Source organism: Pezoporus occidentalis, unplaced genomic scaffold (genome assembly GCF_034315485.1).
Source record: "Pezoporus occidentalis ecotype Australia unplaced genomic scaffold, CSIRO_AGI_Poc_V1 ctg158, whole genome shotgun sequence".
NCBI lineage: Eukaryota > Metazoa > Chordata > Aves > Psittaciformes > Psittacidae > Pezoporus > Pezoporus occidentalis.
In genome coordinates this window covers 2,579,318-2,599,979 of record NW_026913404.1, presented here as the reverse complement: position 1 = coordinate 2,599,979, position 20,662 = coordinate 2,579,318, and the positions used below count along the sequence as shown (strand labels likewise).

At 53.3% G+C, this 20,662-nt stretch overlaps 2 protein-coding genes across 3 annotated transcripts in view; both read right to left on the bottom strand.

The window, feature by feature from the left end:
- Nucleotides 1-294: 294 nt before the first annotated feature.
- WFIKKN1 (WAP, follistatin/kazal, immunoglobulin, kunitz and netrin domain containing 1) lies at nucleotides 295-3,894 on the bottom strand. The gene is made up of 3 exons (XM_062611997.1): nucleotides 3,112-3,894; nucleotides 2,817-3,027; nucleotides 295-1,994 (listed from the first exon to the last, which is right to left on the bottom strand). Exons 1-3 carry the CDS (start codon nucleotides 3,162-3,164, stop codon nucleotides 510-512), a joined length of 1,749 nt encoding a protein of 582 aa, XP_062467981.1. The 5' UTR covers nucleotides 3,165-3,894; the 3' UTR covers nucleotides 295-509.
- Nucleotides 3,895-6,694: 2,800 nt separating this feature from the next.
- The window catches only part of RAB40C (RAB40C, member RAS oncogene family), a 37,857-nt gene continuing 23,889 nt past the window's right edge, over nucleotides 6,695-20,662 (bottom strand). For both annotated transcript variants that reach the window (XM_062611996.1, XM_062611995.1), the window contains 3 exons: nucleotides 12,350-12,427; nucleotides 11,723-11,945; nucleotides 6,695-9,735 (listed from right to left, as the gene is read on the bottom strand). In XM_062611996.1, the coding sequence (XP_062467980.1) occupies nucleotides 9,455-9,735; nucleotides 11,723-11,945; nucleotides 12,350-12,427 (582 nt within the window). In that variant the 3' untranslated portion in view covers nucleotides 6,695-9,454. The remainder of the gene's footprint in view (nucleotides 9,736-11,722; nucleotides 11,946-12,349; nucleotides 12,428-20,662) is intronic.

Below are 20,662 nucleotides of genomic sequence, written 5' to 3'. Positions count from 1 at the left end.
GCAGCACCTTGGCCATGGGGTAGAACTTGCTCGGTGGTGGGGTGACCCATCCCTCTTCCCTCCCCAGGATTGTGATGCTGCTCCCCACAATAAACACCAAGGCTTCACCCCCCCTCCCCACCAATGCTTGCAGCACTGGCACTGGGGGAATCCCCAGTCCCCCTCAAGCACCAACCGATGGAAGGGACCACGTCCTGCATGGGGAGCACCCTGGGGTGCTGCACTGCCCCTAGAGGCTTTGGTGCAGTGGGAAGGTTTTTATGAGGGGGGTCCCTGGCAGATCTCCCACCCCTCTGCAGCCCAGCCCACTCCTTTATTGCTGCTGGCTGGGCTGGAGGGTACGTGGGGGGCATGTGGCAGATAAATAACAGGGGAGGTGGGAGCTGGGGCTCAGCATGGGGTTGTGGGGAGCTATGTGGTGGTGGTAACCCCAGGATACAAGCACTGGTTTGGGGCTCTCCCTCCACAGTGAGTCTGCAGCCCCCATATCAGCATGTCCCGGCTCTGCCCTAGTCCTGGAAGCGGTTGAGGAGGTCACAGGTTTTCTTCTCCATCAGCTCGTAGATCTTCTTCACCCGCTTGTCGTTGGCCGCCCGCACGTAGCTGCTGGGGTCCAGCGTGGCCATGCCGTCGTGCACCTCACCCATGATGATGAGCGGCCCGTCCTCCGCCGTCATGTTGGGGCAGGGGCAGCTCCAGTCCATGTCGGTCAAGGTCACCTCCAGGTACTTGATGTTGAAGAACTTGAGGCCCATCTTCTCATCCTTGAGGACATCCTCGAGGGCGAAGCGCGCGATACCGGAGTCCTGGTCCTCCACGACCTCCATCAGGCGTCCCACGATGGCGAAGTCGCTGCGGCAGAGGCTCAGCACCATCTTGCTCTTCAGGCGGCAGGCCTTGCACTGCAGGCTCTTGGGGAAGGGGCAGGTGTCCTCGCAGCTCTCCTTGCTCTCGAAGTTGTTGGTGTTGCCCTCGCAGCCGCCGTACACAAAGGAGTGGCACTGCTTCAGCAGGGGGTTGTACGCCCAGCGTGGCTCCCAGTGCTGGCAGGGGCCCTGCACCACGGGCAGCAGGCAGGTGGGGCGGGCACTGCCCAGGCAGGCGGCCCGGCACTCCTCATACGTCTCGAAATGGTTCCTGTTTGCCCCGCAGCCTCCGTAGCGGAAGGTGAGGCAGGAGCCCTGCTTGGCGTCGAAGTGCCAGCGCACCTCCAGCGCCTCGCAGCGCCGCCGGTCTGGCTCCTTCAGGCACTCGGCGCTGGGGAAGGGCTGGGGGCTGCTGGCCGGTGCCATGGCCCCCGGCTCCCGCCTCAGCACCGACAGTGGGAAGTCGGCGCGGAGCAGCCCAGCAGTGTTGCGGGCCGTACACGTGTAGATGCCGGCGTCCTCGTGGCGGGCGTTGTAGATGACGAGCTGGCCGATGTTGGTGACCACCACGTTGCCGTACATCTGGTCCGGCCGCATGATGAAGTTCTCCTCCCTCTCGCTCTGCTTCTCCCAGGTGATGTCAGGGCGCGGGCGCCCGCTCACGTCACAGCGGAAGCTGACAGTGCCTCCGGCGCGCACCGACTGGTGGAAGGGGTTGCTGTAGAGAGCAGGGGGCACTGGCACCTCAGGGCCGGTGCCTGGCGTGGGGTTAGCTGTCGTCTCCTGCGGCACAGGGCTGGTGTCGGGCCAGGTGAAGATGTGCTTGCAGGGCACGGTGGTGAGGCGGGTGCCGCGCAGGCACGCCTCGGCATCCATGTAGCACTTGTTGTAGTAGGTGAGGCCGTCGGAGGCGCAGGTGAAGTTGGGCTCCTTCTCGCAGCGGTCCTTGCACTTGCACACAGGCTGCCCGTCCCAGATGTCGCAGTCGGAGCCCTGCTGCGCGCACACAAAGCTCTCACATGAGGCTGCAGGTGCCGGCGCGGGTGCGCTGCCATCGGCAAAGCGGGCAGCCACGCAGCTCCGCAGCCCGCACACGTTGGTGCAGCACTTCTCAAACTCTTTGCAGTCCTGGCCAGGGACAGGGGGGAAAGAGGTGATGGGGGGATGATGTGCAGGTCACCACCTTGCCATGGGAGCTGCTGCCACCCCCTGTGGGGCTTTTGGGTGGGTAGTGACCCCACGAAGCCCTGTGCACCCTCAGTACTGCCAGCCCTCACCAGCATGGCTACACTGGCCATGGCCTACCCTCCCCCTCCCCCCCCCAGACTCACCAAGGGTGCTGAGGAGTGCACTGCAATGATATTGGTCCTCCCTGCCTCCCCTCCCCCCCCCCCCCAGCACACAGCATCTCACCCCTCTCTTTTGCTAGCTGAGGGGAGGCAGAACTCATTACACAGATGAATTGAAAATGGGTCTCCCACTGTGTAGGAGCACTAAGTAAGGTGGAGGTGCTGATGTCCCTGCTCAGCCTTATGGAGCCTGGAGCTCTCCAGGATGGACAGCCCCATCCATGGGTGGGCTCCTGACCACAGGGATGAAAGTGGGGGGTGCAGGGCTGTCCACTGTCTGATGGGGGTCCCTGTCCCAGCACAATATGGTTCCCCCATCCCAGCCCTTTGGCTGGGTGGGACCATCCTGGGGGTGCATGGTGGGGGTGCTTTGGCTACAGGAGACATGGGGGGGGGGGGGGGGGCACGAGCAGCTTCTTTGCCTGCTGAGGAGGCAGGGGAGCAGCTCCGCAGCACCCCGATGCCAACTCACAGCAGGGGGTTGGAGGGGGGATAAAACTGATGCTGGGCTGAGCCTGTTGCACAGGAACAAGCCCCATGCACAGGACCCGCACCCAAAGTGTGTCCCTGGGGTCCCCCACATCCCCCCACGCCTGCTCACCTGGTCCTCCCGGCACTCACGCTCGCATGTGCTCTGCGCGTCCACCCACAGGTTGGGGTTGAGCTGGTTGGGGCAGACCCCTGGGTGCTGCATCCTGGCTGGCTGCAGACTCAGCCCTGCCACCAGCACGGGCAGGAGCAGCACGATGCCCACTGGGACCAGATTCCCACTTGGAAGCATCTTGGCCACCACACGCCGCCGGCCTGGCTCGCTGGTGAGAAATCACGGTCAGGATGGAGGGGATGAGGGGGAAGGAGGGGGGACAAAGAGAAAGAGGAGGAGGAGAGGACCAAACCTCTGCTCTTCAGGGCCTGCTGGACCACCAGCGATGCTGCCGGCCACCTCCATCCATTGCTGCAGCTCAGCTTGCGGGTGCCAGGGACACGGTGGCAGCGGTGTTCCTGGTCCTTCTTCCCTCAGTGAGAGGGTATCAGTCCATCCTGGCTCCCCGGCGGCTCAGCGGGGCGAGTGGGGTGGAAGGGGAGGACGGGAAGGTTGTAATCTGAATCCCCTCCCTTCCCAGTGATGTTTCTGGGTGTTTGGAATGGGAAAGGCGCTGACCTCAGCCTCTAACCCCGGCGAGCCCAGTGATCGGCTGGGCAAACACGGCAGGGGGAGATCAAAGGCAGAATGCAGAAAGTCTCCAAAGAGGGAGAGTGGAAGGAGGGGGGACACACACACAAAACCCACCCAGCCCATGGAGCTGAATTCCTGCAGGATGAGAGAGCAGCCAGAGCCTCTGGTCCACTCATCCAGGGCTGCCAGCAGGGAGACCTGCAGAGCCCACACTGACCGGGGAGCCCCTCACCCCGCTCCTGGCCTCTTGGCACTGTGGGTGGATGCAGCCTTGAGCCCGGGAGTGGGAGCTGGGGCTGGCACTGGCACGTGTCTGCCCTGCTCATCCATGATCACCATGTGGCACCCCTCAAGCGCTGGGCACAGCATCCAGCTCTCCTGGCAGCACGGTGGGTGTCCAACAGCACCCAGTGCTCCCTCCACACCGGTTGAGGGCCAGGCTGTCTCTCCAGAGCTGGAAGCCAGCGCCATGGGATGGCTCCTCACGCTGCATCCCAGCTGCAATCGCCTCGTGGAGCACGTTCTGCCGCCAGCCCTGAGCTGGCCCTGACTCCCCAGTCAGATTCCCGTGATCCCTGGTGGGACTGACTTGCAGCAGGAACACTTCACAGTGCTCTGGGAGCATTAACTCTTCCCTCAGCTGCTGCGAAGCAGCAAACCCACCCGAGGGAGTTTTGCCCTGGGGTCTCCAGCCCCCGCTCCGCAGCACTGCAAACTTGGGGGCAGGTGGTGTAAGGGACAAAGGGAGAAGCCGAACTCAAACCCACCTGCACCCCAGTGGTCCTTGTGCATGCAGTGTTCAGTGCCAACCCAGTCCTTGGGGAAGTTCCTGGGGGAAGCCCTGTTGCACCGGAGCAGGCATTCTGGGGGGCTCTCAGGACCCACCATGATGCTCTGTGCTTGGGCTCCCCAGGGACCTCAGATCTTGGAACATGGCAGCAGCTTGCCATGACCACGCACAGAGAGCTGGAGTATGTCCCATGGTCCATGGTTTCAAGGCCAAGCAGCCACCCAAGGGTCTGGCTGGCCCTGGGTGCAGAGCGGAGGTTACACTGCCCCAGGGTGCTCATGGGGGAGCTGCTGAGATGTTTTGCAAACAGGGAATTGCATCCGGTCAGCCTGACCCTGCCTGCTCCATCCAGCCAATCGCAGACACCGGGTGCCTCCAGCAGCACATGGAGACTTGCAGCCCACAGACCCACTCACTCTGCCAGGGTGCAGGCTGCCACAGCACCTCACTCCCCAGAGATGCACCTGAGCACTGGGGTGCCCAAGGGTGCTGGAGCAGGAGGGAAGGGGGAAAGTAAAACCTGGAGCCCAGCTTTCACCCACCCCTATCTGGGGTCCCTGTGGTTACAACATGGTCTAAGATGCTGGTGCTGCGGTTTGGGTCAGTTCCTGCCACAGAGGTCCCTCTCTGGAACTGTGGGAGCAGCTCCTGAGGTGTGGCCCATGTCCCACACCAGAGTCCAAGACACCTCGTCTCTGTGTCACTGAGATCAGAAGCAGCCAGAGGGATGCTGCATGGTTGGAAATGCAGCTCCCAATGACTCAAGACCCTCACCCACGCCTGGGGACCCAGCAGAAGATGAAAGAAAACCTCATCTCTGGCAGTGTTCAAGGCCAGGTTGGACAGGGCTTGGAGCAACCTGGTCTAGTGGAAGGTGTCCCTGCCCATGGCAGGGGGGTGGAACTGCATGAGCTTTATTTAACCTCCCTTGCAACCCAAACCAGGCTGGGATTCTGTGACTCAAAAGTGACTCTCACCACTCTGGCCAAGCCCAGGACACTTTCACCATCTGAAGGAGCTAAAACTTCAGCCTCTCCCAAACTTCATCTCTGCACCCAAGCTCCCACTGCAGCCCAAACAGGGAACTCCTGGAGTCACTTCCAAAGATCCCAGACACAAATGCAAGGTTTACATCTCATCTCCTCCCTCCAAGCAAGGGGAGGACAGGAACCGGCTCAACATCCTGTCTTGAAGGAAAGGGCACCCTGCCACAGCCCTCCCTGGGCCTTAAAGGGCTCCTGCCCCACCAGTGCGCCCATGGGCAAGTGCAACTACATTGTCAAGCATCCCAGGTGCCATCAGATGCAGGTCACCGTTCCTTGTGATGGGACCCATGGTTGACCCTGCATGGCACAACCCTTGCAGGGGACAGTGGGACCAACCTGATACCTTCAAATGGGGAAGGTGAGTTGGGAGGAGCACACTCAACAAGGAAAGACCTGAAGCAGCCCAGAGCAACCTGCTCCTTCCCTAAGATCAGGGACCCCCATAAGCTCTCCCAGCCTCTGCACCCAGGTTCAGGCTGTGGACGGTGGTCTCTCCCTGCTCTTCCTAAGCAGAGGCAGGCACCTCTGGCATAACTGGCCCCAGCTGTCCTTACCCACCTGAAACCACACACAACCTTTGAGTCTGCTGGCAAGAGGGAACAGACATTTCCAGAACACCCCTGAAAAGGGGAAAAAAACGGCTCTTCCCTGACCAGGCTTTCACCTTAGCTCCAGGGTTTTCCAGCCTGCAGACACTATCTCATCTGCCCCCTACCCCCTCCCAGCCCCGGCAATTACCGCTTAAGCTGTTAAAACAGGCGTGGCCGGTCTGGTACGAAGTGGAAAATCTGATCCCAGGGAAGTGAGCAGGCAGGGAAAAGGGAGGTCAAGCGGAGGTGGGCTGCGAGCACAGAGACAAGGATCAGGGGAGGAGAAGTTTCCCTGCACCCAGGAGCAAAGCCCCTGTGCTGGGGCTCCCAGACACGGGCGCTCTGAGCTCCTCATGGCACCTTCTCCATTTCAAAGCCCCGCTGATCCCACACTGGCTGCCAGCTTGGGCTCTGTGGGTGAAACCCACCACTCCCCAGCACCACCCTGGCTCAAAGAGGCTTGCTAAGGCTTCAGTTGTACTTGCAAAACCTGTCCCTGTGTACCCGGGCCTGAGCACAGCCCCACACAAGCTGCAGCCACCTACATGACTAAACGTGTTGCCAACTTGTCTGCGCTGCCTTAGAGCTCCACAATTCAAGCCTCAGCCATGCTCTGAAAAAGGCAGATAGAGTAAGAACAGATTCAGCTTCTGCTCGATCAGAGAAGGGTAAAACCCCACCAGGCCCAGTAATCACAACTTTTAGGAGGCCCCAGAAACTGCAGCCCAACTTGTTTCATGGATGACCTGGAAGTGGCAACACACAGTTGCATTGCAGCAGCCCCAAATCCCCACCTTTGGGCACAACTCCCACCTTTTCCTTTCAACCTCATCCCAGCCCGCCCCAAAACTGATCCAACTTCTCCACCACTGGTAGTTCAAAACAACAACAACAAAAAAAGACTTTAATTTATACAAAACAAATGCATGTAGAATCAGTTGAACAACATTGACTGTACAAAGGAATAAAAAAAATAAAAGGATAGTCCAAACCCCCCCCCCAAAAAAACCCAACTCAGGAATGGTACAAGTGTTGGAGAGCAGCTACAGACTAGTGTTGACATAAGATGCAACAATTTTTCCTCTTAAATTAACAACAACAGCAACAAAAAAAGAGTTTTTCTGCTGAGCAATTGCTCCAGGTGAATCTTCCCTCCTCACTACAGCCAGGGTCCTTTGAGACTGTATGGGGTGAGAAAACAAGAAATCAACCACAAGGAAAGGGGTGTGGGGAGGTGCTACACGTGGCAAAGCCAAACCGAGCAGCAGTGCATCTCGTTTCCAGCCATGCAGCAGCTCTGCAGGTGCAGGAGGAAGCCTTCATCCCACTTCACACCCCTTGCCAGGGGGAAGCCCAGGGTGCTGTTTTCCAGAAGTCACCCTGCTCCTGTGGTGCCCATCACCTGTTGGCCGTATATCCCCAGGCTGCTGAGCCAGCGATTGTCTTCTGCTGTGTGTCAAGTGGTGGGAAGCAGGTGCCGGCCACTCCAGAGAGGTTCTCCAAATCCCCCAGCCTTTGTGCCACCGCGCTGGGCCCGGCTGCGGCTTTGCTCTGGAGCCAAACCACCACTACAAAGGATTCTTCTCCCCCCTCCATCTGCCTGGGGTTTAATTCTCTCCTCACTCATTTCAGCTGGGCAATAAAACACACTAGAGAAAGCCAAGAGGCATGACCCCTCTATTGTATCTTGTTCTACAGAGCAGGGAGGGGGAAGGCTCCTTCACCTCCAGCTTGCTCAGGGAAGGAGACTGTTCTCCATGGAGGGATGTGCCCCTGGCTGCTGCCTGAAGAGAGCGGGTCCGTCGGCCGTGCAGGAGCTGCCACGGCTTCATTCTGCCCGTGCAATGCAACAAGCTGCTCTGGGGGTGGAGAAGAGCCAGGCCAGGCCTTGAGGAGCTGCTAACACCAGGAGGCAGATGACAAAACTGCACTAGCCAGGCTCCTTGCTGAGGAGCAAAAGGAAAAGCAGTTCACTTGCTACCACGCTACTCACAATCTACACGTCTTGGCTGCCTACAAGGATCTGTTGAGGATCGCTTAGTCCCACTGCCAAGCTTTTGCAGTAAAGGCTAGGTGTTGTTTGCAAGGCTCCAGGTGAGTTTCCAGGCCAGGTCAACCATGGGATGAAGCCAGGGATGCACACTGCACTTGCTTGACAGAAGATCTCCCACAGCACGTGCACACCACAAGCCACAGAGCACAATCCAGAACAAAGCAGTTTGCTTTCCCAGTTCCCTGGGGCTACCAAGTAACTCTGCCATGATGGGACCTGGGGGTTCACTGGTCTCCACCACACAAACCTTTCACCTTCTCAGTCCCTGCTCCTTCATGCTCCAGTGGGAAAAGCTGCTTCTGTCCTTTCCCCACTTTCATCTAGGAGGAGCCACAGCAATGCTACCAAAGGCAGAGCATGTCTTTGGAAAAGCAAAGGAAGAAGCAGCCAGGATTGAGGGGCTGGTGCACAGGGGTGTTGCAGATAGAGGGCTTTGGAAGTGGTGGCCAAGGTTTTGCTGCAATAAGGGACAAAATTCAGTGGTTTTCCTCTGCTTTGGGCACGACACTTCCAGCCTCTGCTCCTCAGTCCCCATCATCCATGTGTCAGAAGGTGCAAAGCGAGCACAGCATCAGTCTGACCTCAGAGCTGCTGAAAACAAGCTGAGACCATGGTCCTTTCGCTCTGTCCCTTGAGCCATTCACATCCCACCCTGCCTTCGGAAACTTTAGGGACTGATGCGAATAAAGCAGCTTGGGGCAGATTATACACAAATTGTTCTTTCCTTCTGCATACATAGTATTTAAGCCCCCTCCGCCGCGCCCCCCCCCCCAGCACAAGCCCAGGTGGTGATTTAAAGTCTCTTAAAGCATTTGGGTGTTTTTGTTTGGAAATCCTCCACTTTTCCCCTTTTTCTGACACTGGGAAAGTTAATCCAGTGCTCGTATGTACATGGCTGCATAAAATTCTCCCTGACTGCTTCTTAAAAAAAAGCTTAAAAAACAAGTGATATATATATATATATATATATAATATTTACATAAATAAATGAAGGAGGCAAGTGGACTGCTCCCTCCCCTTCTCATTGGGCAACTCTTGCCTTATCTTCCTTCCGGTTTTTGGCAACAGCAGGTTAACATCCCGGTGAAAACTATCATTAGTCCTCTGTCCCTGTTCTTCTCTTTTCCCTACACTGAATGATCACTATTGCACCAGCAATCTCTTCAGGTGTCCAAGAGTTAAAGTTGCAGCACAGACTCTCCTTGCCTACTCCCTTAAGCCTCTCAATCTTCCATTAAATCCATTTCTCTGTTGAGCCTGGATCAGCTTTTTTTTCCCCTTCCCCCCTCCCCAAGCCGGCAGCTGCTGAATTTTCCACACCAGGCTGAGAGGCAAAGCCCAAAAGCATTCTTGGAGGGTCACTTGGCAGATCCTCTCCCCGCCAGTTCTGTGAGATCCAGCTGGCACCACGCTTCCTATGCAAAGCAAAAACCGTACGCGTATTCCTAACTCTGGTGTGTGCCATCGGGAAAGTGAGTGTGGCCCATCCGGAGGGATCCAGTGGCAAAGGGGTCAGTGTGCAAAGAGCTGTACATCAGAGGGTGGGTGCGGACATGGCAGAAGCTCAAGGGGTGTCCATCCTGCTAGGAGATCTTGCAGTTGTTGCGTGAGCAGTTCTGTGGGGGGCTCTGGGGTGGGCGGATGGATTTGGATCTCTTCAAGCTGTTCCCTTTGCTGCTGCTCCCACCACCACTGCTGGCCAAGGAGTAGGACCGGCCATGCATCATCACTGCATTCATCCCATTGGCCATAGAGAAGGACTTCAAGTGACTCTTGATGGTGACGGGCAAGGGAAGCTTGTCGATGAGGTGGACTGGGGTGCAGGAGACGATGGCTCGGCAGCACAGGTCCTGTAAGCTGAACACTGGTGGGAGGAAAGACCAAACAAGTCAAGGGACAAGAGATTTCGAGGACTGCCTCCTCCCCACAACTATTCCTTATGCTGCACAGTTCTTGCTCCTTTGGAGGTAGAAAATAATAAGGGTTGAACTCGCTAAATAAAAGCCTGTAACAGATTACTTGATCAAAAACAGAAACCCAAGCTAAGATCTGCTGTTTGAGACATTTTGCAAGACAGCAGCTTTGGTGTCAACACAGGGCTTAGACACTGCCACCCCTCTTAACTAACCCAGTGTCTGGGTAACCAGAGCCCTGCTCACACTTACAGAATCCTGGAATGGTTTGCATTGGAAGGGACCTTGAAGATCATCCAGCTCCAACCCCCTGCCACAGGCAGGGACACCTTCCAATAGACCAGGTTGCTTCAAGCCCCATCCAACCTGGCCTTGAACAAGTCAGTTCAGCTTGTCCCCAGAGCAGAGCTGCTCCAGCCCTTGCAGCATCTCCATGGCCTCCTCTGGACTCGCTCCAACAGCTCCATGTCCCTCTTGTGCTGTTTCCCCAGAGCTGGATCAGGACTGCAGCGGGGGGTCTCCCCAGAGTGAGGCAGAGGGGGACAATCCTCTCCCTCTCATGCTGCTTGCACTCTGGGGATGCAGCCCAGCACTTTGGGAGTTCTGGGCTCAAGCGCTCACTGAAGCCATGTCATGGGGCCCTGCTCATTGACCAACACCCCCAAGTCCTCCTCAGGGTTGCTCCATCCAGTCTTCCAGAGCCTGTGTTTGTGCTGGGGACTGCCCCAACTCGGGGGCAGGACCTTGCACCTGGCCTTGTAGAACTTCATGAGGTTCACACTGGCCCACCTCTCAAGCCTGTTCAGGTCCCTCTGGATGGCATCCCACCAGGCACGTGGCTTCTCAAGCTGTCATTTGGCAACCAAAAGGACATGCCCAGGAAAGGAGGCAACAGGTTCAGCAAGTCCCAGTGTAGGACAGTCTCATTTTGGACCTGCTCGAGGAGCACCAGCCACAGCGCCTGGAGCCGGCTCTCTGCAGAGCGCCTGCAGCAACAGAGATCCCACCGGGCCAGAAGAGGGTTCTGCCCTTTCAGGCATTTTAGCGTCCTCGTAGCTCGGCGTACATCACGTGAGCCTGCTTTGGATAGTCTGCTTGGAGTCGATACCTTAGCAAGCGGCCACACGAGGGCACGCTTCCACCTGCAGCCTGCAGTGAAACCCACACGGCCACTCCCGGGCAGGCAGCCCCCACTCATTCAATCCCAGACTGGTTTGTGTTGGAAGAAACCTTAAAGCTCACACAGTTCCAGCCCCCTGCCATGGGCAGGGACACCTTCCACTAGACCAGGTTGCTCCAGGCTGCGTCCTGCCTGGCCTTGAACACTGCCAAGGATGGGGCAGCCACAGCTTCTCTGGGCACCCTGTGCCAGCGCCTCAGCACCCTCACAGGGAAGAACTTCTGCCTAAGAGCTCATCTCAGCCTCCCCTCTGTCAGGTTAAAGCCATCCCTCCTTGTCCTGTCCCTGCAGGCCCTTGTCCAAAGCCCCTCTCCAGAAGGCTTCTTGTAGTCCCTTTAGGCACTGGAGCTGCTCTAACATCTCCACGGAGCCTTCTCTTCTCCAGGCTAAACAAGCCCAGCTCTCTCAGCCTGGGGAGCAGAGCAGAGTACTTTCAAGTTGGGAGCTTAATTGCACTAGGCCTCATCCAGAATAAGTGGAGAGGTGCAGGGTGCCCTGGAGCAATTCAGATCCCAGACATGCTCAACTACTCTGGAGCTGCCCATCCCTCACCACTGCCTGCTCGGTTCCTGCACCAGTACAGGCAGCTTCTTGTGGCTCAGCCTCAACTTGTTCGACCAGAGGCATTTTTCTATGTCAGGTGCTTTCACAGATCCCACAGTTTCTAATAACACACCTCCCACCTAAGCAAACAGTCCTATCCCTCCCATTTCAGCTCTCCTGGCTTCCCCACATGGAGCATCTTCCTCACTACTGACCTCTGTTGGGTCTCCAGATCTTCTCCATGCCGTGGCGCATGAGGACGATTCGGGACAGCTCTGTGAAGGACTCTATAACGTTGAAATTGCACAGGGGGCTGACCTCAAAAAATGTCATGCAGTTCTTCTCTGCATAGGCCCGGGCCTGCTCCGTGGGCACTTGTCTCTTGAAGGCAAGGTGCAGCCTGTTTCCCACCAGGATCCGAGGGACACCTGGGGCATGCTTTAAAAGGAAAGAAGTGGAGAAACCATGGCTTGTCCTTGGTAAGGGAAGCCTACACCCAGTAGAGCTGTAATAGCAGTGAAGGGCAAAGAAATAGGAACTGTTCTGCAACAGAGAGGAACTCCCATGATGAGGAAGATTAATTTATTACCCCCCCCCCCCCCCCCGGCCATTTTAGAGGGAACCTTCCCATCTCACTTGACCATTCCCAAGCCCTTTCCTACACTCTATTACACTACTCTATTACACAGGAAGGTTACCCTCTTGGTTTGCTTATTATTGAGCAGCCATTGTTTCCTCTCCATAGCAGCCATGCTTGTCCCCACATCAGAGGTGGCACCTCAGGTGATACCTCCCTAGATGTTTGCTGTAGACCACTGCACATGTTCTTCAATGCAACTTACCTCATCTATTTCCTTTATCCATCGGTCTATCCCATCAAAGGACCAGCGATTAGTGATGTCATAAACCAAGAGAATGCCCTGGTGGAAGAAAACCAGGAGCAATCAGGAAGCTTCATAGTAGACAAAATGAAAGGGACATCACCTCCATATGCAGAAACCAGAAAGCTGAGCGACAGAACATTGCTCCAGCTGCACTATTTGTGTGGTTGCTAGGGCAAAAATTGAGACAAGAGGTCTGTACTAACACTGTCCCAAGATATTAGGGAAGGTTTTTCTCCTGTTTTGGCTTGAACATCCCCCAAATCATTCTGAAAGCAGCAGTGTCTGTGAAGGAGGAGGAACTGCCTTGGTGACTATGTATCTGGAGGAGCAAAACAACACTCTCCTCCTGTGACAAATCCAATACAAACTCACAGAGGCAGAAACAAGCCTTTTTCTTTCCCTCTTACGCATTCAGTGGTGGGATGGCAGTGCAACATGATGAAGCTAATGAAGCACACCCATCTTCAGCAGGTTTTCCCTCTCCAGAACCTGTCTCATTCTGTCACCTCTTTGCTATCACTGCCACACTGGCAGAGAATGAAAGTAGGACAGCAATGTTGGGACATCCCAGAGGGTCAGAGCAAAGGTCTCACTGTAGGACCTTCCCCTGTGCCCTTTCTTCTGCAGCACCCTCAAGCCCACATTAATTTTTCCTGAACACCACCCACATCCACAACTTACTTCCCTTACACTCTCGAGGTGCAGCACAATGAGCTGGAAGGATGGGGAAGCAGGACAGGGAAGTTTGTGCTTGTGATGACATGGAGCAGCACTTTGGAGAATCTCCACCTCCACCCCAAGCCTGGCTAGTAGGACTCGGGACCACAACCACACTGCTGGCCACCACGCAGGTCCACAGCAATTCCTACCAAATAAGCTTTCCTTGAACCAAAGTACTTCTGAGGACAGACTCAAGGAAAGTAGGCTGTGCACAGCCCTGCAGGCACACAATCCAGCACATCAGGAGGTGCCTCTCAGGACCAGTTGGGCACATACAGCATTTAGAGAGTTGTCTCAAGCAGCAGCCTTCTTGCAGCTCTCCCGTTATTTTTTCTGACTTGTTGTCAGTCCCTTCTTTGCAATCAAGGACATTTCAAGTGACAACAGGTGCTTCAAGGTTACTCTGCGGAAGATGCCCTGAAATGGGAACTACAGAGGAACAGATGATCTTGCGCTGCAAGAGGCGGCAGTGCAGCTGGGAACAAGCACAGGATGAAACCCAGCAGCAGTGAGACTAAGCTAAGGGCAAACCAAACCAGCCCAAGCTGGACTCCAGGATAACAGATCATTTCAGCAGCAAGTTCAACAGAATCAGCCTTCTCTGAATCAGGGGTATCCTCTGGGAACAGACATTCCTATGGCAAGTCCCCAGAGCAAGCAAAAGAGACACTAATCTGGCAAAGGAAAGTCTCAGCCAGCAGCCTAGTTCTACCTAGGAGATGCCTAGATACACCCAGCTTCTGTCCTGCTACATGGCAGAGACTGTCAAGCACCCTCCAAACAGTGGAACTGCTCCTTTATTCATTGAAATGGACAATCCACTACACAGATGGGAATCTCAAACTACCCAATCCTCCTGCCAACGCTGCTGCCAAAGCTAGTGATGACCTGGGGAAAGCCTGTATAGAACCAGGCATGTGATATTCCTCAGGTTAATGAAAAAATAATCATCAGTATGAGATCTGGAGCACACAAGAATAATAATTACCAGGACATATGAGCCACAAAGGCACTTGAACCCTCATAATAAAGTCATGTCTCGAGCTAGCACTTGAAATTGCTCCCCATGACTGGAAAAGAAGCCTTCCCTGAACACACTGGGTGTGCCTGGACATTGTTTGCCTTTCTCACAGCTCTTTTAGAGCAAGCAGCTCTCACAAAGCCTGCCCAGTGTTACTGTTCTGAAAAGTCTGCGTCAGAACAATTCTGATTCTGGGGTTTTATCTATCCAGGGCAGCTGCTCTCCAGGCAGAGCTTGCTTCTGTCCTTGCTGGCCCTCCCAACACCTCTGCATCTGCACTTGTACCATGTGCACAAAGGCTCAATAATATACAAAAAAAAGGGGGAAAGGGAGAGGGTACAAAAGGCAAGCCACACGTGGTGGTCTGGTTTTCATCTTTGAAGAGCCAGCCCTTCAAAGGTTGGGTTTGAGGTTGTTCTGAGCACCCTGACAGTGAGTTCTCATAACTGCAGTAGTATCTGTGGTGTGGGCAGAGCAGATGCATCTTCAGTTTCCTCCACGAAAAGCCTGGAGCTCGTGCCTGGAGTCCAGAATTTTTTGTTCTGTCATTTCTAGTACAGTCAAAATACTGCCTTCTCAAAAAGCATGGGAGGTTGGGTTTGTTTTGGAGAAGAGAATCAGTTTCTCCTAAGCTTAGATAGGAAAAAAAAAGAAGTAGTGATTTTTCAGAATTAAAAAACTCCACAAACCAGGAACCCAATCATGAAATACCGACTACCAGGACACAGCCCATTTTAGGAGGGGAAAAAGGAAAAAAAGAGAGACTCTGAGCTCTCTTTCAATTGTTGTAGTATTTATTTTGACTTCCAGGTCCCAAGGCTGCACATATGAATGAATGAGAGTCAGGAAATAACAAAGCAAAAGGTGTGGTGACCCCCTTCCAAGACAAACAGCCAGTAAGTGAAATAAAGTCTACTTATCTCAGCTCTGGATTGACAAGTTCCTTTAGCCAAGAGAAACAGACCCATGGCCTAGGTTGTGAAGACTGCTTCTGACAGAAATGTGCTCTAGGAGGAGAGAGCTTTTAAGCTTGCTGGCAGCTGCTGCCTGGATCTTCTTTAAATAGGAAGAAGGATAAAACACCAGCAAAAACCCAGCTCAAGGTTCTCAGAAGCAGAGTGCAAGGTCAAGACCACAACTTGAGGAACTCACTGTTTGCCAGCTTACCCTCCAAGTCATAACACAGCCCCATGCATGTGCATTTAGGGTCAAGATTGTCAAGGAAAGCTTCCCAAAGGTCAAGAAGATTCCATGGCCAAGTTGTCTAATGCCTTGCTGCTGTCCTCATCTTCCCCAGCACGGGTGTTAGACCGGCTTTACTGTAGCTTCCTATGTCCTCTGGGGAGTTGCCTTAAAAACAGCTCCTGGTGATCCCAGATAACCTCATACGTCTTCCATGTAGTGCTGGCATGCTCCAGACATCATGCTTCCAGAGCACACATCCCAGATATACTGTCATGACCATTTTCTCCCCTAGAGAGAACAGCACAGATGTGCACATAGAGAGGGAGCTGGCTCCATCACTGCAGACAGCTCCAAGTAAGATCTGTTGGTTTTTTTTCAGATTTTGAAAAGTCTCCTTTGGAATAATGTGCACAGAATTTTAATTTCCTCAGCTAGACAAATTAACAGGTTCCCATTTGCAGCCAAAATTATTCTTTCAGTGCCTAGATGGCTGTCAACACCTTAGCATCTCCATACCTCTCAATTCCAAGTTTCACAAAGCACCTCTGTTTCACCAGCAGGAAGTGAGAAGCTGCACACTCAGGTTCTCAGATCAAGGGTATTGCGGACTCCTCACCAACCCTCCAACAGCCTTCTTTACTTCCTCCACCTGCCCATAGGCCTCTGTGGGAGGTAAACTGACTGGACTTGTCCCCAGGCCTGTTTCAGGTCTTTTCACAACTGGATTTTCAAGCTTCATTTCCACACTACTGGGATCAGCATGGCCCCAAGCACACCAGCAACAGGAATTCCCACATGTGTATGAAGTGTAGCAAACAAGAAACATGAAGAGATCACAGAATCATAGAATGGGTAGAGTTCGAAGGGACCTTAAAGCTCCTCCAGTTCCAACCCCGTGCCATGGGCAGGGGCACCTTCCACAAGACCAGGTTGCTCTAAGCCCTGTCCAACCTGGCCTTGAACACTGCCAGGGATAGGGCAGCCACAGCTTCTCTGGGCACCCTGTGCCAGTGCCTCAGCACCCTCACAGGGAAGAACTTCTGCTTAACATCCAATCATTATGGCAAGACTGAGTCCGACAAGATTAATTTTGGTACTGGCAGACAGTGTCATTGTATCCAGCAGCACACGTGGATGCTTATTCTGCCAAAAACCAAACTTGCTTTCAGCAGGAGCTTACAAAGATCTGCCCACACTATCAAGGTGTGTGTGTGGGAAGCATCAGCTCTATCTGCTTGGTGCAGGTTTAGACCAGGCTTACAAGCACGAAACTTTTTAAGGTGAGGGACAAGCAGCATGCTCACCCATCAGTGCAAAGCAGGCTTCTCCAAAAAGGCTTCTCAGATGCTCTAGGAGATGGATCTCCAGCAGCTTGCACAAGCACACAAGAACACTGGCTGGGAGCAAGCAAGGACGCAGGCGACTGCCAGAGACCTGAGCCCACTGATGGCAGATGCCAGGGTGGCCAGGAAAGTGTCACTCACTGGTATTCTCCACTGATGGAAAAAAGCTGTTGCTGAAGAAGCCTGTCAGACCCCCTCAGACTGGATTTCTCTGACCCACGGGATGAGATAAACCATAAACAAGATCCAGCACTGACAGCAACCAGAGCACTTTTTCGCTCCTGCCTGCTCTTTCAGAGCGATGCTTGGTCAGGGCTTTCCACCTGGCACCTCAGGCCTTGGCTCATGGGCAATCACATCCTGCTGCCAAACCATATCCCAATGGGCTAACACATTGGAGGGGGGCGTTATTTATGACTGAGCTTTTGATAACCATCAGCTGCCAGAAAAGCCATCACCTTCCTGGATACTAAATGCCCTAAGCAGGACAAACAGCAGCTACTCACATCACCTGCTTAAGCAGAACTCAACAATACTCACTACTCCTGAAGCTTAGCTCTAAGATAGGAGTGTATTTCAATGATTCCTGTAGATCATTTGAATCTATTCACAAAGGACCTTCACACTATCTGGGAAGAGCTGGCAAGACACATATGCAGAAACTGTTTAAATCACTGGCACATGAGGACATCAGGAATGATTCTAGCACTGCTTCTTCCTTGCTGGATCAGCAAGTATCACCACATCTCTTTCTCCCCTCTGTGATGACTTGGAATAGCTTGTATTTGCTCACAGCAACCAGAAGAGCCACAGCTGCACCAACAGTTGAGATCAGCAGCCATCTCTGCTGTTGGTGTGATAGAGACCTCAAAGCCAATCAGAAGAAGCCAAAGAGCAGAAGTCCAAGAACAAACAAAAAGATTCCTGAAGCACCTTCAAGCATCACTAAATACCCTTCACCATACCCTGCACTGTGACAATGAATATAAAAATCCTTCTGCAACACAGCAAGCTCCAGACTCCTTCAGTTTACTCTGCAGGTGGCAACACCACTGGGTTTCCATCTTCACCCTCCCTGACTCTGCAGTCACCACGTCTTGCACTCCACTCTACCAGCCCCACCAGTGCCTAGAGGCCCAGTGCTCTGTTATCCCATGCACAATTGCTCCTTTTTCACCCCAGAGTGAGACCCTGAAGCAATGGGGTGAGGACCTGCTGGCCCAGCAGACCCTAAGAGGAAAGGGATCATGAAAGCAGTTGTTATAAGAAAGCAGCAACTCAAACCCCAGGGAAGCAAGAAGAGAAAAGGAGGACGGTCCCAGGCACTCCAATACACCACAAGCCTCCACCTTTGAGCCAAAGAGCTCATCGTATCCCTGATGTGATCAGATCAGCCAGGCAGGGCAGGGAGGGAAGGCAGGACACATCTGTGATCCTCACAGCAAAACCTGAGGCAAACATGGCTGAAAGAAGGGACCAATCCTCATTTGAAGCCAGCTCATCCAGGGCAATAAAGCTGTTTAACTTTGGCTGTTTTCAAGAGGAAGATATTTCTGCTGAACATGAAAGCAACATGTAGCCACGCAAGCGGTGTGGAGTCTACACTGGGAAAGGCATAGAGGTTCTCAAGAAGAGTCTGTCCATCGAGGAGGGATGAGCCTGAAGTCCAGATTGAGCAATGCATGAGGCTGTGCCGGGGGTAAAGGAGAACTCCCAAGAAAGTCTGTTCCCTGCCTGGTGACTCTTCTTCCATGTCCCAACCTCACCAGGGTTTACTTAAGAAGGTTCAATTTTTATCATTACACTTGAGAAACAGTATGCGTGCAAGTCAAGTGTACTTCCCTTACTTGAAGGCACTTTCCCTACCAGGTATTCTCTTAAGCATTGGCTACACTGAGAGAAGAACCCTGCTCTCAGCCACCCCTGTAAGGGCTGCAGGATGCTGAGGCCTCCTCCTCTCACAGCTAAGCTGCCAAACTCCTTTTGGAAACACTTTCTTCAAGCTCCCCTTGTGCTCCTTATGTTCAGTCTCAGTCCTCTACTCAGCGAGAACCTTCTGCTAATTTCAGTGTGAAGGTGCTCATGGCCAGCTGATACCAAGCCATTCTTGTACAAGTATCTGCATGTTAAACAGAGCTTTTCCCACCCTGGCACCTCTCTTCTCTGCAATATTTATTCTTCCTGAGGTTTTGGGTTGTTAGGTTAAAAAAAAAAAAAAAAAAAAAAAAAAAGCCACTTCTCTTGCCTCCAACTGGATTTGCATCAAGTTTCCCACAGCAGAAGTCTTGACGCCTGATGACACCAAGACAGCAGACAGGAAGGCAGACAGCTGAAGCAAAGAAGTGAGCAAGCAGCATTAAATACATCTTGAAGAAATAAGAGAACTCGGGAGCATTTTATCTCCTTTCCCCTGACACCACACTGGGTTAAGTTGTCTTTATGGTAATGCTGTGCCAGAAGTTAGCTACTGCATATTGGAAATAACTGGAGGTGTTGGAGTCCATTCCTGCAGTCACGAAGGCATTTGATAGGCAAAATAAACAGTCCTTTTGCTTTGCTTAACCATGGAGAGTTTAAATTACGACACTGTCCTCATCCACTGAAAGATGCGGTGAGTTATTGAAGAGAGCATCTGTGTTCCTGCTAACAGAGGAATATTGCTGTATCACCACATGGAAGCCAGGCACTTGGTGCTGAAACATTTTAGCAACCCACCTGAAGAAGACAGTACAAGGACCCTGGTCGTTAGCCTGCAAGAGGCTTTGGATGCCAGAGAAGGAGTCTTCATCAGGGACTGTAGCAACAGGACAAGGGGTGATGGGTTCAAACTTAAACAGGGAAATTTCAGGTTAAATATAAAGCAGCAGCTCTTCCCTGTGAGGGTGCTGAGGTGCTGGCACAGGTTGCCCAGAGAAGCTGTGGCTGCCCCATCCCTGGCAGTGCTCAAGGCCAGGTTGGATGGGGCTTGGAGCATCCTGCTCTAGTGGAAGGTGTCCCTGCCTGTGGCAGGGGGTTGGAACTAGATGATCTTAAGGTCCTTTCCAACCGTAACTATTCTATGATTCTAAGAAGCACTCACTTTTCACTGTGCTCATTTCATGAATACTTTCAGAGGGCAGTGGAGACATTTAACTTAGGAACCCTCTCCTCCTGCTTGCTGTTTAGGGCTATTTTGTTGGTTTTAAAGGCAAAGGTTGACAATTTTGGAAAAAATCATGATTAAGGCATCACAGCAGTGCTTTGGAAAAGACATCTGTTTAACAAGCAGAATGCAGGCTTTGAGGGAAATGCATAAGCTACACCTAACTGTGCAAGCAAGCTCCATCCTCCAGCATTCAGCTGTATTTGGGTTACAGGTCCCTCTGCCTGGCTGAGGAGGGTTGTTGAGAACATCTCTCAGACCCTTTGGGAAAGGCAAGCAGGCAAGATAGACCAGGCAAGGTCTGCAAATGTTCATAGAGTCAAACACTGGTTTGGGTTGGAAGGGACTTTAAAGCTCATTCAGTGCCAACCCGCTGCCATGGGCAGGGATACATTCCTCTAGACCAGGTTGCTTCAAGTCCCATTCAACCTGGCCTTGAACATTGCTCTCAAATGATAAGAGCTCTCAAATGATATTTCTGGACACAGCAGCTGGAAAGCCAGTTTGATCTGGGCATCTGATACAGGTCTCAGAAGAAGACTGACAAAAGCTTTGTGGTCATCAGAAAACCCCACTGACCAATTCTGTTCATTTCTCACTGAGAAGGGAAGGGACACAGTCTCAAGCCCACATCTTATATTAGGATTGGAGCTCTAGATTTTTCTGAAATGTAGTAAAGGCAGGAAGCTTAAACTCACACAAGGGACCAAGCATGCAAATGGGAGGTCCCGTACGCTCCCACTGCAGAAGGACCACTCCAATACTCCTGGTCCTGCACCTCTGCAAGCACCAGGAAATTGGCCTCTACTTCAAAGGAGCAGCCTCAAGGCACCCACACCACCAGAGATGTGCACAAACAA

Coding starts and splice junctions, on each gene's coding strand:
- WFIKKN1 (XM_062611997.1), bottom strand. CDS start 3,164: ATGGAGGTGGCCGGCAGCATCGCTGGTGGTCCAGCAGGCCCTGAAGAG. Junction 3,028..3,111: donor GCAGGCCCTGAAGAGCAGAG/GTTTGGTCCTCT, acceptor ATTTCTCACCAG/CGAGCCAGGCCGGCGGCGTG. Junction 1,995..2,816: donor GTGAGTGCCGGGAGGACCAG/GTGAGCAGGCGT, acceptor GTCCCTGGCCAG/GACTGCAAAGAGTTTGAGAA.